Source organism: Squalius cephalus (assembly GCF_949319135.1).
Source record: "Squalius cephalus genome assembly, chromosome: 18".
Taxonomy (NCBI): Eukaryota; Metazoa; Chordata; class Actinopteri; order Cypriniformes; family Leuciscidae; genus Squalius; species Squalius cephalus.
This window is the reverse complement of record NC_137139.1, coordinates 8,754,085-8,769,364: the sequence shown is the minus strand read 5'-3', so window position 1 is coordinate 8,769,364 and position 15,280 is coordinate 8,754,085. Positions and strand designations below refer to the sequence as shown.

Below are 15,280 nucleotides of genomic sequence, written 5' to 3'. Positions count from 1 at the left end.
CTCAAACTGCTGACCGGAAATGGGAAAAACATGCTCTTCATCCCAACAAGCGTGACGCATTATTTTCCGTCTGTCTACAGTGATTCAGACGTGGAGATCTCTCACCGGAGAACGAACACACACTGGGATTCACCCGCTGAGAGTTTAGTTTTCAGTTTTGATCACTCAGAGGAGTACAGACTCCAGAGATGAGGAGGAACTTAAAAGAGCAAAAAGCCCAATTACACGGAGAGATGCATCATGGGAGTGCAGTCTGTGCTTTCAGGTGAAAACAGGACAGAAACAGGGGAAGGGCATCATGGGGTTTGTGCTGCTTCACAAACACCTTCATTAAAAGGGATGCGGCTTAGATTTTTACATGTGATCTAACAACACCGCAGGGCACAAACACCAGCATATTCACTATTCATTCAAATGATCAGAAAATACATCAAAACCTCAAAGAGCAAAAATGAATATGAGTTAAATATGTTAAAATATGAGTGTTAAATGAACACTGAAGAGTGTTAAAGTTAATGAGATAATTAAGTTATTAATTGAGTGACCATTATTGAAGATACCTGAAGTTAACAAGCAGAATCACCAAAGGAAAGAAAAAAAAATCAAAAAGAAAAATCACAATTTAAGTCACCGTTATGGTGATCAGTGTGTGCTTTAGTTGGGCTCATGACCCTTAAATCTTGTTAATAAAAGCCAGATGAACAAAGAGAAAAAGTGATCTGATGGTGTTGGTTGTGTTTTGACATAATCATTATATGTATTGAATCACTGAATCACTGATTCTACAGCATACAATCAAGCTTTTTGAAAATAACACAAAGGATGGATGGACGGACAGACGGACGGACAGACGGACGGATAGAGTGGATAGATGGATAGACGGATAGATAGAGTGGATAGATGGATAGACGGATAGATAGATGACAGACAGACGGATAGAGTGGACAGACGGATAGATGGATATATAGATGACAGACAGACAGACAGACAGATGGATAGAGTGGATAGATGGATAGATAGACAGATGACAGACAGACAGACGGATAGAGTGGATAGATGGACAGACGGATAGATGGATATATAGATGACAGACAGACAGACAGACAGATGGATAGAGTGGATAGATGGATAGATAGACAGATGACAGACAGACAGACGGATAGAGTGGATAGATGGATAGATAGATGACAGACAGACAGACGGATAGAGTGGATAGAGTGGATAGATAGATGACAGACAGACAGGCAGACAGACAGACGGATAAAGTGGATAGACGGATAGATAGATGACAGACAGACAGACAGACAGACAGACAGATAGAGTGGATAGATGGATAGATAGATGACAGACAGACAGACAGACAGACAGACAGACGGATAAAGTGGATAGACGGATAGATAGATGACAGACAGACAGACAGACAGACAGACAGATAGAGTGGATAGATGGATAGATAGATGACAGACAGACACACACACACACAGACAGACAGACAGACAGACAGACAGACAGACAGACAGACGGATAAAGTGGATAGACGGATAGATAGATGACAGACAGACACACACAGACAGACAGACAGACAGACAGACAGATAGAGTGGATAGACGGATAGATAGATGACAGACAGACACACACACAGACAGACAGACAGACAGACAGACAGACAGACAGACAGATAAAGTGGATAGACGGATAGATAGATGACAGACAGACAGACAGACAGATAGAGTGGATAGATGGATAGATAGATGACAGACAGACACACACACAGACAGACAGACAGACAGACAGACAGGCAGACAGACAGACGGATAAAGTGGATAGACGGATAGATAGATGACAGACAGACACACAGACAGACAGACAGACAGACAGACGGATAAAGTGGATAGACGGATAGATAGATGACAGACAGACACACAGACAGACAGATGGATAGAGTGGATAGATATAGATAGATGACAGACAGACAGACAGACGGACAGACGGATAGATAGATAGATGACAGACAGACGGACAGACGGATAGAGTGGATAGACGGATAGATAGATGACAGACTGACAGACAGACAGACAGACAGACAGACAGACAGACACACAGACAGACAGACGGATAGATGACAGACAGACAGATCTTACATTTGTATTTCTCCTCCAGGTGACCCTTACAAAGTGAGAGGAGACCAATCTTCATGGACAGAACTCGGATTTTCCCACTGCGACCCCTGAGGAACACAAGAACATTGTGGATAAGAGAAAACAGGCAGCGATAAGCACGTGACAACAATATACATCTGCCCATTATTGATTCGAGAACACATTTTTGTAGTGTTCATTTAGTACAACACAGTCTGTGGAAGCACGGCAGGTCTGAGCTTGAGTGTTTCTGCAATAACACACACACATCAATCAGCTCTGAGCTCCAGGCCAGCCTTCAGCAAAACACACACATGTATCGGTTTCCTACTTCATTTACAACAGAAATGCACTGGAACAAAAGATATTTAATGTTGTTATTCACACTGCATAAAAACTGCATACGCACATGATTAGAATCATAAGTCTGGGCATATTTCTAAAGCAAAACATCCGTTTTCAAAGCGGCTGCAACATGAACACACGCTGCGCAGTGTAGATCTAGTGCTGTCGTGCCATACGTACGTGTCGTAGACATTGAGCAGCCAGTTGAGACACATGTCCACACACAGTGGGACGTTGACCAGGTCTTTGTGTTCCTGCTCCAGTCCGTCATAAACAGACGTCAGACAGTTGATGACCTCGGGAACCGTCAGCTGCTGTGAGTTCAGCGTCAGCTTGTGTTGCTGGAACATGGACTGAGCCACGCTCAGATCCAGCAGATCCACTGACAGACACAGAGACACGAACATCCTTCAGAATACACTTTAACCCTAGAAACACTACTGATACACACGTTATTCATCATGATCAAAACTTTGCTGAAAAACATTCTCCTTCTCCTACTTGTGTAGCAAGGAAAAGCTTTTTAGTATAACTGTACAAACATCCAACTTCAGCTCATGGCTCGTGCAATCTTTACTGATTTTGTTAGTTATGTTTGAAGATGAAGCAACTTAGGTTTACTTAATTATCCATACATCATTTAATAGAAAAATCACGAGCATCACATATGATCATCAGGCTTTTGAGGATCATCTCTCAATCATATTTGTGTTGTATTGCATTGTATATTTTAAACCTATAAAACTAAGCATTTAAATATCATCTTAAGACATTACTGGGAGTTAAAGAGTGACGGCTGATGTTTATATGAATTTTCTCACTGATTTACAATATAATCTATTGGCCGTGTAAATAATATCTGCATTACTAGAAATAAAGAAATCAAATAAAAGCTTTTCTAAATTTAAATAGGACTTTCTAGCTTCACTTAGAAGAGAGTTGTGCTATTTCTGGGGCATAAGAAGAGTAATCTCTGTCCTCACAGAACATCGAGACAAGATTCAGAGGCTCAGAAACAGAGGACATATTTTAAACAGAAGTAATTAAATAGTAATTTAAGTCATTAAAAACACATTAAAAGGCATCTTTTCCACCAAGTGACTATGTAGCAATACATACTCATAAAAAGCAGAAATTTTCTTATATTAAATATTTAAAAGAAATGTCATTTGAGTACTTCAATAAACAGTTCGGAGCATGATTTACTAACTTACCAACTCTAACAGAGCTCCTGACACTAAACTTTAAATCTCAAAACATACGACAAGATAAGGTCGTGAATAGAGTTGCCACTGTTACACAAAAAATATCATTATTATCATTGCAGTGAATACTGGAATATTATTATCCAGAACTAATATAGATCTGAATGTGTTTTAATTAACAAAAAATACAACTTTTCATATAGTATCATGATGGACAAAATGTGTAAGCATCATAAAATATTAGCCAGTATGAGCTTAATCATTGCATATTTTGTAAATACATTCAAACCAAAAATCAACACCAGATATAATTTTTGATATTTTTGTATTAGTGGTTGCAGGACACTATCGTTAATTTGTGTAAGTGAGCAAAATAAAGTAAACTGTGATATTTTATACCCAAATATTCTTCATACAGTGACTACCAGTAAAATGTATATAAAAAATTTGGGACCAAAAATGACTCAGACACTTTGACCTGACCATGTTTTGCTGAAGTGTGTTTTCTTTAATTGCTAATGCGACCTTTTAACACCACAGACTGAACAAATGAAGCATTGCTTGGTAACTGGTTGAGCTAAACTGGTATTATCTAACTGTGTAGTTAACTTGAACAGATATTCAACATAACTCGTCTGTGAGACAGTCTAACAGAAGGACGGACAAAACCAGTCAAATATCAACTGATCTGATCACTCTGAGTTCTTCTCATATTTTAGCACCATTTTCTAAACTATAGCGAATAAACTGTGATAATGTGAGAAATGTTGAAGGTGTCTGAATACATTTTGGTTTGACTGTATTTCATATCTACAGAAAGAAACAGAACACACGTGACGTTTAAGATAGAGTTATGTGGACTGATATTGTGGGCAGAGCCTGCAAGCTTCCGGGCAGAATGTCATGTTAAAGCAAACGCCCGATTAACATGCAGGTTTTATTGCTCGTGTCTTCACGGCGTCACGCTCTGTTAGAACACGCGTCAGCGACTGAACGCCATCTTTGATGGAGCGATGGATGACATATTCCCTGTTTACACTCTTTAATTAGACCTATTAACAACTCAAAAAACAAACACATGATGCAAATGATGAGGACGTGAGGCATGGAGGCGGCGGAAGACACGTACACACACACACACACACTTCTAACGGATTCTCTTTGTGCTGTTAATTGGGCCTCTCTGAGTTAATTGAGCCGATGGAGTGAGACGATGCAACGATGCAGCTCTAATCTCTCTCACACACACACACACACACACACACACACTTACAGCAGAGGGCTTTCTGCAGCCGGCGGATCTTCATAGCCGTCCTGTACGCGGAGAACCGCACATTGTTGAGGTCAGCTATATGGAGACAGAAGAGAAAGCACAAGAGAAGTGAACAACACAAAGACTGTAAAGTGAACTTCCTGTAAAGTCAACACTGTGACATGTTAAATCCATAAACAGCGCAACATCCGACACATACACGCATCCACAAAATTCATTTGACCACATAAGTTATAAACCGCATATTTAATTAAATATTTCACAACAAAAAGGACACGACATGCAGATGGATACAATGTTTGACTTCATCTTTAAAAAAAGGTCTGTGTAAATGAGCGTGTTTACAAGTATGATCTGACACCGGTTAAGGTTAATAAGTGAAAAAAATCAAATAAAATGTAAAGGTCATGTAACAGGTTGATCTGTTCTTATTAAGAAAAGGTCAAAAATGGTTAACACAAAATATGATCAATACAGCGAGATGTTTGTCTTATCTGTCAACTTCACACATATCACATTTGACATCAGCCTGAAAACAATTTGATTTTAAAATCCATTCTAACATGGTTTTCTAGTGTTTCCATAACTATCAGTGCGTCGTTGTAAACGCAGACACACTCATTAGCATTAGCAGCATAGAATTAACAACGAGATATGATGACCTAGCCTGACACAAAATTTGACTGATTCTATTAAATTTTCATTGCATGCAAAATGAGTTAAAATAACATAATATTAAATACATTAAATAATAATAACTTGTCATACTTTTTGACAGTTAACTAAAACTATTACAAATATTTAGTTAAATAAAATAAAATAAAATATAAACATTAGATGAAATTTAAAACTGAAAACTAAAAAAACTAAAAAATAAAAACATTGGCACTTACCTGAAACAAAATAAGTTAAAGCCGATGTGCAAAGATTATTACAAAATAAATGTATATACTATATAATAATAAAAAAAAACTTACATATATATATACATATATACACACATATATATATATATACACATATATACACATATATACATATATATATATATACACACACACACATATACATATATATATATATATATATATATATATATATATATATATATATATATATATATAATATGACCAAAAAACACAAAAAAAGTCTATAACTTAATCTAAAATTAAAATATAGAACATAAAATCTTATTTGAGACATTAATGAAATAACAACAGTATTAATTATTTTTTATATATATACCTGAAACAAACACAAAACTAACTTTATCACATCTGACTGACTCACTCACATCTGGTTCGGTGCCATGTTTGTGTGTGTGTGTGTGTGTGTGTGTGTGTGTGTGTGTGTGTGTGTGTGTGTGTGTGTGTGTGTGTGTGTGTGTGTGTGTGTCGACTCTAGAGGTTTCCTGCCTCACAGAGACGGCAAACACGAACACACACCTGCACTGACAGTGGGCCTCTGCGGACACTTGCTGTCCAGTATTTATTCACCTGTGCATTTTGGTGAGACTTGAGTTTCTCTCAGCGCATCTCTCGAGGCACAAACGACATATTAGACTCTGTGTGTGTGTGTGTGTGTGTGTGTGTGTTTGTATCACTTACAAAGAGAATGATACAGCTCGGTCATCTTAGGATGGTCCCAACATGTCGTCTGACTGTGATGACTGCAAAAGAGGACAGAGAGGGAGAATTAGACTTTGTTGTTATTGTGTGTGTGTGTGTGTGTGTGTGCTTGTGAGAGAGACGCTATCTTGGACACAAAAAGGCTTGAGGGGGTGAACGACTGAGCTGAATGAGAAAGAACCAAAGAAAAATAGCGGCAGAATCCAACGGATGAGATCAAAATCTAGAGCAGAAATGGAGGAAGAGCACACAGAAGTAGGGAGATGTGTCTTAAATACGCTCTGACTGTGTGTGTGTGTGTGTGCGCACTGGATTCTTTGTGCTATCTATTTCACTTGGTTCAAGTCAGATGTGACCTGACAGATCCATCCAGAGCCCTGGAGAAGTGTCCACTCGGCTGACCTCACTAACACGGCTGCCATTACATGCTCGCTCCTTCCCTCAGCGTCTGGCACATGCACACCAACAGAATAAACGGGTGGAATGACAATTAGCATGGATATCGACAAGATTTTAGCCAATCAGAAGGGGTCTGTAATTGGTCAGGTTCACTGGGTCTAAGTAATAATAATCTTCCTATTTCTACTCTTCACTGTTTTTCCAACTTAAAGGGATACTTCACCGCTGGCAAAATGAGCTTTCAGTCAAATGTGGCTGCATTTGGCTTTTAAAAAGGCTTTTTTTTTTTTAAACTACGGGAGACACTGGATTGTTAACAGAAGCGACAGTGTAGGGTTAAGGCGCATGACAAAGTATTGATGCAAATCAACACCCTCTAACCTCCTTTTTTTCCCCATCACATTTCAGATCGGAAAGGCATTTATTTTCAATAAAAATGAAGAAAATATTCGAAAAGTGGAAATAGTGTCTAACGTGTGTTTAATAAAGTGTTTATCGGTTAAGGTTAGGGATGGATGTAGATGTGGATGGTTAGATTGTCCCAATAAGGTGGTATCCATTTAATAATTTAAATAAATATAATAATTTAAACTCTATGTTATTATTTCATGCCGTTTAAAGTACAACAACACTAAGGTGCAAATAGTATCTGCAACTATTTATAAGTATAAACAAAATGACTACTCTTTACACTTATTGCAAAGAAAATACTGCTATTTTTAGTGTAAGTAGAATCTACCGCTATTTTCACTTAGTGCAAATAGAATCTATTACTATTTAAACTTAGTTTAAATAACATCTATCGCTATGTGCACATTGTAAATAGCATCAAATAGCCTCAAAAAGTCATTTTGGTGAGTATTCTCGTAAACACAGTCGGCTATGTCTTACATTAATGTGAAGAGTTGAGAAAGAAACCGCATGTGCAACAGTATATTGGATCTGTGCATTCGGTCTTAAAGGGGAAGAAGCCCAATAGTACTGTTTCAGTCTGTGTCATTAATGTTAATCGAACAACAAAAGACAAAGAGAAAAACACTCAGTGCTCTTGAATTTATATATTTTGTAGCTTTATTAAGGATTAATCTATGTTTAATGTATACAGTGAAGACTATGCATGCTATTTTACATTAGAATACTTTATTCAGGTTATTACTTCTCTGAATACCACTGTTAGCTTTTTGAAGCATCAAAGTTGGTCACCATCCACTTACATTATATGGACCTACAGAGCTGAAATATCGCTAAAATCACTTGTTTGTGCTTTGCAGAAGAAAGTCACACACCTCTGGTATGGCATGAGGGGGAGTCACTGATGAAAATTGGTGATTTTTGTGCATTTTGGCTATTTCTTTAACAATCGGCCATTGAATATATCCTGCTAAATAACGGTTGGAGTTGTAATAGTCTTGAGTCCAACACCAGAATTGCTTCTCACACACACTCCCAAGCAAACAAGCCTGAGTTTCTCACTGAGTGTCTGTTTGGGAGAGACAGAGCGAGAGAGCCAGATGCTGGGACAGAGGCTGTCAGCAGGTGTTAAGTGAATCTCCTCATCTCATTCACAGGTTGATGAGAGGTCCTCTCCGCTCCGCTGGCGCCGGGTGAACGGCTCAAACTGTCTCAGACTGTCCATCTCAGCCAGACCCAACAGACAGAGCGCCAGGGACAAGTGCAGCTTTAAATAGACCCTGATGGGCGTTCATGGTTCAGCTTTACTGACGCACGCATGGAGCCAGGTGACGGCGGATGATGGTTCTGTCACGTAAATTGATTTTCAGGCGTGAGGATCAGTGAGGACCGGAGTGCACAGGGCTGTCTGGAGGGTAATCCGGCTGGTTACTGCACACGGGTGAAATAGGAGAACAGCGAAGAAGTGTCATCTACTCGAAACTACAGTGAGCTGCCTCGCTGCCTAAACAGCTGCTTGTTACGGTGGCATTACAACAGGCATCGAATCCCACAAGTGACGGATGTCAGACACTCAGACAGCAACTCTGGTAATGTCCCCATGAAACCAAAATGTAGCTTTTTTGGGCTTTTAGTATATGTTAAGTCAAGTCAAGTATATTTGTATAGCGCTTTTCACAATACAGATTGTATCAAAGCAGCTTCACAGAATTAAATTAAAATAATACAACAAGGTTTGTTTCAAGTGGAATTTATTGATTGATAGAATAAAATAAAATATCCCCAAAATATCCCCAACTGAGCAAGCCAAAGGCAACAGTGGCAAGGAACCGAAAAACTCCATCAAGTGACCTAATGGAGAAAAAAAAACCTTGGGAGAACCCAGGCTCAGTCGGGGGCCAGTTCTCCTCTGGCGTTTATGAACTAGAGACCGGATTGTAGTTTGAACTGTAAGATTAAAAGTATTATATGAATGCCTGGCTGAAGAGATGCGTCTTTAATCTAGTTTTAAACTGGGAGAGCGAGTCTGAGCAACGAACAGTATCTGGAAGACTATTCCAGAGTTTTGGAGCTAAATGTGAAAATGCTCTCCCTCCTTTGGTGGATCTGGATATCCTAGGTATGACCAAAAGCCTCGAATTTAGTGATCTTAAAGAGCACGATGGATTATAGGGCGATAGAAGATCCGTTACAAAGACTGGAGCTAAGCCGTTTAGGGCTTTATAAGTCAGTAGCAATACCTTGTAATTAATACGGGACTTTATAGGTAACCAATGTAGCTTGTTTATTGAGGATGCAGGACAACCAGCTAATAAAGCATTACAGTAATCTAGTCTCGAGGTCATAAATGCATGAACTAGCTTTTCTGCATCAGAAACTGATAGCATGTTACGTAGCTTAGCAATGTTTCTAAGGTGGAAAAAGGCTGTTCTTGTAACATATGAAATATGATTTTCAAAAGACAGGTTGCAGTCTAGTATAACACCCAGGTCTTTTACTGTAGAGGATAAAGTAACAGGACATCCTACTATGTTAAAGTTGTAGTGTGAGAGGTTTTGTGGGCGTTTTTTTGAACCAATAAGTATTACCTCTGTCTTGTCTGGATTTAATAAAAGAAAATTACGAGTCATCCAATCTTTTATATCTTTAACACACTCTGTCTTTAACAGAGCCTTAGCCTTAAGTTGTTATCCTTAAGGTTATCTTTAAGCTAATGTGCTCCAAAACAATGACAAAATTCAGATTTAGAAGATATAAGCATTCAAAACCAACAGTCTCTCACTTTCGTCAATATGGATCAATGATTTTGGATGACATCACTCTGCACTTCAGCTTCTCATCAGATTTTCTGTCCAATCAAATGCTCTATAGAATCTGAAGCCCCGCCCCCTTATTATAAATAGACGATGAAGCTGCAGCTAAAATCACTTGTTCACACATTTACTGTTTTGTACATGATGAATGGCACATAGTGCACTATATAGGGGATAGGGAACGATTCAGACAGTGTAAATATGCTTTCCATTGGGGCGAATTTACAGCGGATTATATGATCGAGTCGGTGCAGACCAAAACATTTATCAGACCCATTTGAATTCTGCACAGAATGCCACATTTTAAAGCAATATGGAGGAGATTAGGAGGAGAAACTGTTAGACAGACTCGGCATTAGAAACAGCAATGACGAGTGGAAGAGATAACACCGGTGCCGTGCACCAACATACATTTCAAAACGACATCTACACAAAGCACACTGTTCAAACTACACATCCTCAGCATGATTATGTTCACTGTTTTGCTTTAGTAACAGTTTCATATTAAATCTAAAAGGGGAATCTATTAGACTGGCTGTCATAAGCTGTCAAATGCGGCTTTATCAAGCTCAACAGCTCTGGCCGAGCTGTGATATTAATTAAACGCCGTTGGCTATTTTAAAAAGGAGAGGAGCTGCTCGATATGATCAAAAATACAGTAAAAACAGTAATATTGTGAAATATTATGACAATTTAAAATAGCTGTTGTGATGTTTTACAAAGTCCTTTATTCCTGTGATCAAAGCTGAATTTCCAGCATCATTACTCCAGTCTTCAGTGTCACATGATCCTTCAGAAATCATTCTGATATGATGATTGGATGATCAAGAAACGTTTTTTCAAAAAATGTTGAAAACAGTTGAGCTGCTTCATATTTTTGTGGAATCTGTAATACATTTTTACAGGATTTTCAGAATGAATAGAACATTCTTTCAAAGGCATTTTTTGAAATAGAAATCTTTTGTAACAATATACATGTCTTTACTGTCACTTTTGATCACTTTAATGTGTTAGAAGTATTATTGATGTCAAACTTTTAAACAGTAGTGTAAATGTGCAAAGCACTGAAAACAAGTACTAAGAAATGACTGCTAAGTTACACTCTGCAGAAAGCAGACTCACACTCACAGTGAAGGATGTGTTTTATTCACAGCGATGAGCTGCTTACAGGATTACCTGCTGCTCTCTCATCACACACACACACACACACACACACACACACACACACACACACACACACACACACACACACACACACACACACACACACACACACACACACACACACACACACACACACTTCTCTGAAGTCCAGGGAGCGTGTCTCACACACTGAGATGAATAAACATGAACTCATTATAATCACAAAACAGTCTTAAGAGTTACAGAAATAAGCTTTTCAACAAAAAAAACTTTGTAGATAAAATACTTTCCCTTTCTTACGACCTCTCTATGTCACTCTTTACGCAGAGACATCATCGTCATCTCCACTTGACATGCTCTAAAATCTCAGCTCATACTAACCAACACACACACACATACACACACTCTCTAGTTTCAAACACACTTCATCCCTTTGATCTCTCCAATTAATGTTTGACTATATGAGTCGGTGTAAGTATTGGTGTGTGTTAGAGAAAGTGTGTGTTTCGGTGGAGAAGAGTCAGTATTTCACTCATGTGAGCCGCAGGAACTATGACTTATATAAGACTGATCCAAATGAACACAGACAGCCTTTCGGGGAAGATAAGAAAGAATGACAGAAACATTATTATTATAAAACAATATTCAAAAAATGTGAATAATGATAAAAATAATGTTAATAAATATAATAAAAACATTATAGTTATATACATAAATATACACATATAAATGCACACACACACACACACACACACTAACAGCTATTTTAAAATACTATTCAAATAACAATAAAACCCTTTCACAAATCTCTCTTCTAACATAATAACAATATTAATAATAATAAAATACATTAATTTTATATTTCCTTTGTATTTATTAGTTCAGTAAGGTGCCATGCAATAAGCAAAATACATTTAAGACCAGGAACAGTGTGAATGCATAGAGAACTGGGTTCTTTTTCACTTTTTGACCACTTAAAGATGTTTTATTAAAGATAACCCAATGATGAAAACACCTTGCCACACTAAATACCCACTTATTTTGTCGTAATTATTTTTAATTTAAAGTTATTACACCGACACATCAGCCGGTGTAGATTGCCCTGCGCACTGAGCTTTGTCTTCAGAGGGGTCAGGGCATTCCCTCACAACCTCCGGGATACAGAGTCAGCGACTTTTAATTAGAAAGGCCAGTACGCTTTGCTAATTCACCCAGCCTCAGAGCAGGAAGACCAATGAGCCGCGAGGACACGGTACAGAGAAGCAAACGTGTGTTCTGGAGAGCAGCGCTCTAGATGTAAGAGCACAGAGACTCTCACACAAACGTTTTGTGGAAATGTAAGAAAGATTCCCTCAGGAAATGAAACGAGGAAGGGGAAAAAAAGGATCTCTGGTGTATTCATATATGCACAGCCATATGGGTGCTGTCAGAGCATCCGCGCAAAAAAGAAGTTCAGCTACCGGCCATTCCTCACAACACACCTGCCGCCCTGCACACACACACACACACACACACACTGCTGTGTTCTGCTTTTGCTTTCACATGTCCCTTTCATCTCCTTTTCTCCACTACAAAACTCCAGGGATCTGGACGACATGGAACAATCGGTTAGGCACAATAACTGACTAATAACTGCAGTAACCATGCATTTTAATGGACTCTACATATACCACGGAGGAATTTTCATAAAGTGCATTATTATTTCTCTCGGTTACTATAATTAATTTTTTTTTCTCTATTACTGGATTATTTCCAAGCCGGTCCATTGTCGAGATGTATGCAACAATCTCTCTCTCTCTCTCTCTCTCTCTCTCTCTCTCTCTCTCTCTCTCTCTCTCTCTCTCTCTCTCTCTCGGCTTGATGGGCACTTGAAGGGACAATGCATTCAGGCAAAAGATCTGTAACTGAGGGAACTGCCTGTAGTCTGCAGAGACGTTGCGAAATCACGCATGCATTTACTGAACAAATCCAGCTTGCCATGGTGGCTTGAATTTGGCTGTTTTTACATGACAAATGTGAGTTATAGTGAAGAACCAGACCTCCACTGAGACGCTGGGGTCCTAGATCAGTAAGATATATGTATAATGTCAGGATTTAGGATATTTATTTATGATGTAAGATTTAAAAAAATAATAATAATATTTGATGGATGGATCATGGATGCATTAAATTGATCAAAGGTGCTAGTAAAGACTTTTAAATTGTTGCAAAATATTTTGATTTCAAATAAATTGCTCTTTTGATTAACTTTCTATTCATAAATTCAGTAAAAAAATAGTTTTCCACAACATAATAATATAATAACACTAATAGCAGCAAAGTTGGTTTCCAACACTGATACTAATAATAAATGTTTCTTGAGCATCAAATCAGCATATTAGAATGATTTCTGAAGGATCATGTGACACTGAAGACTGGAGTAATGATGCTGAAAATGCAGCTTTGATCACAGGAAAAAAATACATGTTACAATATATTACAACAGAATTTGAATAATATTTCACAAAATGACTGTTTCTTACCGACCCCAAACTTTTGAATGGCAGTGCATGTGAAATACACAATAATCTACATCTGAAAGTCATGTGGAACTTTGTTAATGCCGACAGAGAAGCACATGAGCCGTACATCAGTTCGCTGGTGTGTTTCTAAGTTCAGAAAGCGGATTTAACACCAAACGTGAAAAAAACGTTGCTGTCAAATAGAGTCGGTTCTGCTTCAACAGCTCTGAAGTGAAAGCACCCTTAAAGAGATCAGTCCGCATGGGAACAGATGTGCGAGTATGTCAGAGACAGCACTTACTTGATGTAGTAGGGCACTTTATTCTGGGACACCGCTCTCTGCCAGGGCGTCTGCACTGAAGCTGCGGACACATAATAAAAGATTAGATGGGGTCTGATCATGATGGTGTTGGGAAATGAAGCATTAATTAAGAACATCTCTCTTATATCAGCGGACGCGCACTCTTTTAATTTCTCCCGACACTAAACCCTCGTTCCAGAGGTACACACTTGATGATATATATTACACATCTGCTCTCTCAGCAGAATTTAGTGTACGCAACGCTGCTTTTGAAGCTAATGGCATGGGATACGGGATGATACAACTTCAAAGACCAAACTCAAAAAGTTTGAATCGCATCAGCATTACCCAATACACTGAACTCTACGGATCGAAGCATCAAGCTGCAGAGTAACTCCCAGCGCAGTCATGGAATGGGAAAGGGATGGGAAAGGACAAGATAGGACCGAAAAGAACATGGCAGGTGTTGTAACAAGGTTCAAAGAAAAAAAGAATTTGCCGCCAACCTTTCAGGAAAAAAAAGGGGAAACAAGGTTCGATGAGACCTTGAGATGAGAGAGAATATAATTTTGATGTAGTGTTATTGTTACATCTTCTTGTTTCATTTAAATGTAACTGGCACAATAAAGCCAATAAAGGGAACATTAAAACTGCTAAACTAAATCTAGTGTGTGTGTGTTAATGACTGCTCTTGACAGTCCACTGAAACAGAAAATAGTAGACGATTAACCTATGAATTATTAAACACAAAAGCTTCGCCACAGCTTAGTGTGTGTGTGTGTGTGTGTACTGAGATGTCTGATTTCCCAGAGTATCTGACACTGGCTGCTTAATTTTTCATGGCTGACAGTTATTGTTTGTGCGCGAGTGTAAACTTGCGTCAATTAGAATCAAATGAATTTGAATTAGTTTTGTCCCCTCAATAAGAGTGAAGTGGCAAATGTCAGCGACAACGACACTGATTACATTAACACTCTACACAATCAATTACATTGTACATTTTGTACGAACAATGGATATAAAAAAAAAAATGTAATGTAGAGTAACAACTGAAAAAAACTGCTAAAAAACAATAATAAAAAAGAGAAGGAAGAAAAAATGAACGCAAGTAAGCAACGTATGG

The 15,280-nt window shown here is 38.3% G+C and overlaps 1 protein-coding gene across 7 annotated transcripts in view; it reads right to left on the bottom strand.

Annotated features, from left to right (window-relative positions):
• utrn (utrophin) overlaps positions 1-15,280 on the bottom strand; it is a gene marked incomplete at its 3' end in the record, with an annotated part of 238,761 nt that overhangs the window by 52,896 nt on the left and 170,585 nt on the right. For all 7 annotated transcript variants that reach the window (XM_079849569.1, XM_079849573.1, XM_079849571.1 and 4 more), the window contains 5 exons: positions 14,158-14,218; positions 6,569-6,630; positions 4,962-5,036; positions 2,664-2,865; positions 2,142-2,227 (listed from right to left, as the gene is read on the bottom strand). In XM_079849569.1, coding sequence (XP_079705695.1) covers positions 2,142-2,227; positions 2,664-2,865; positions 4,962-5,036; positions 6,569-6,630; positions 14,158-14,218 — 486 coding nt within the window. The remainder of the gene's footprint in view (positions 1-2,141; positions 2,228-2,663; positions 2,866-4,961; positions 5,037-6,568; positions 6,631-14,157; positions 14,219-15,280) is intronic.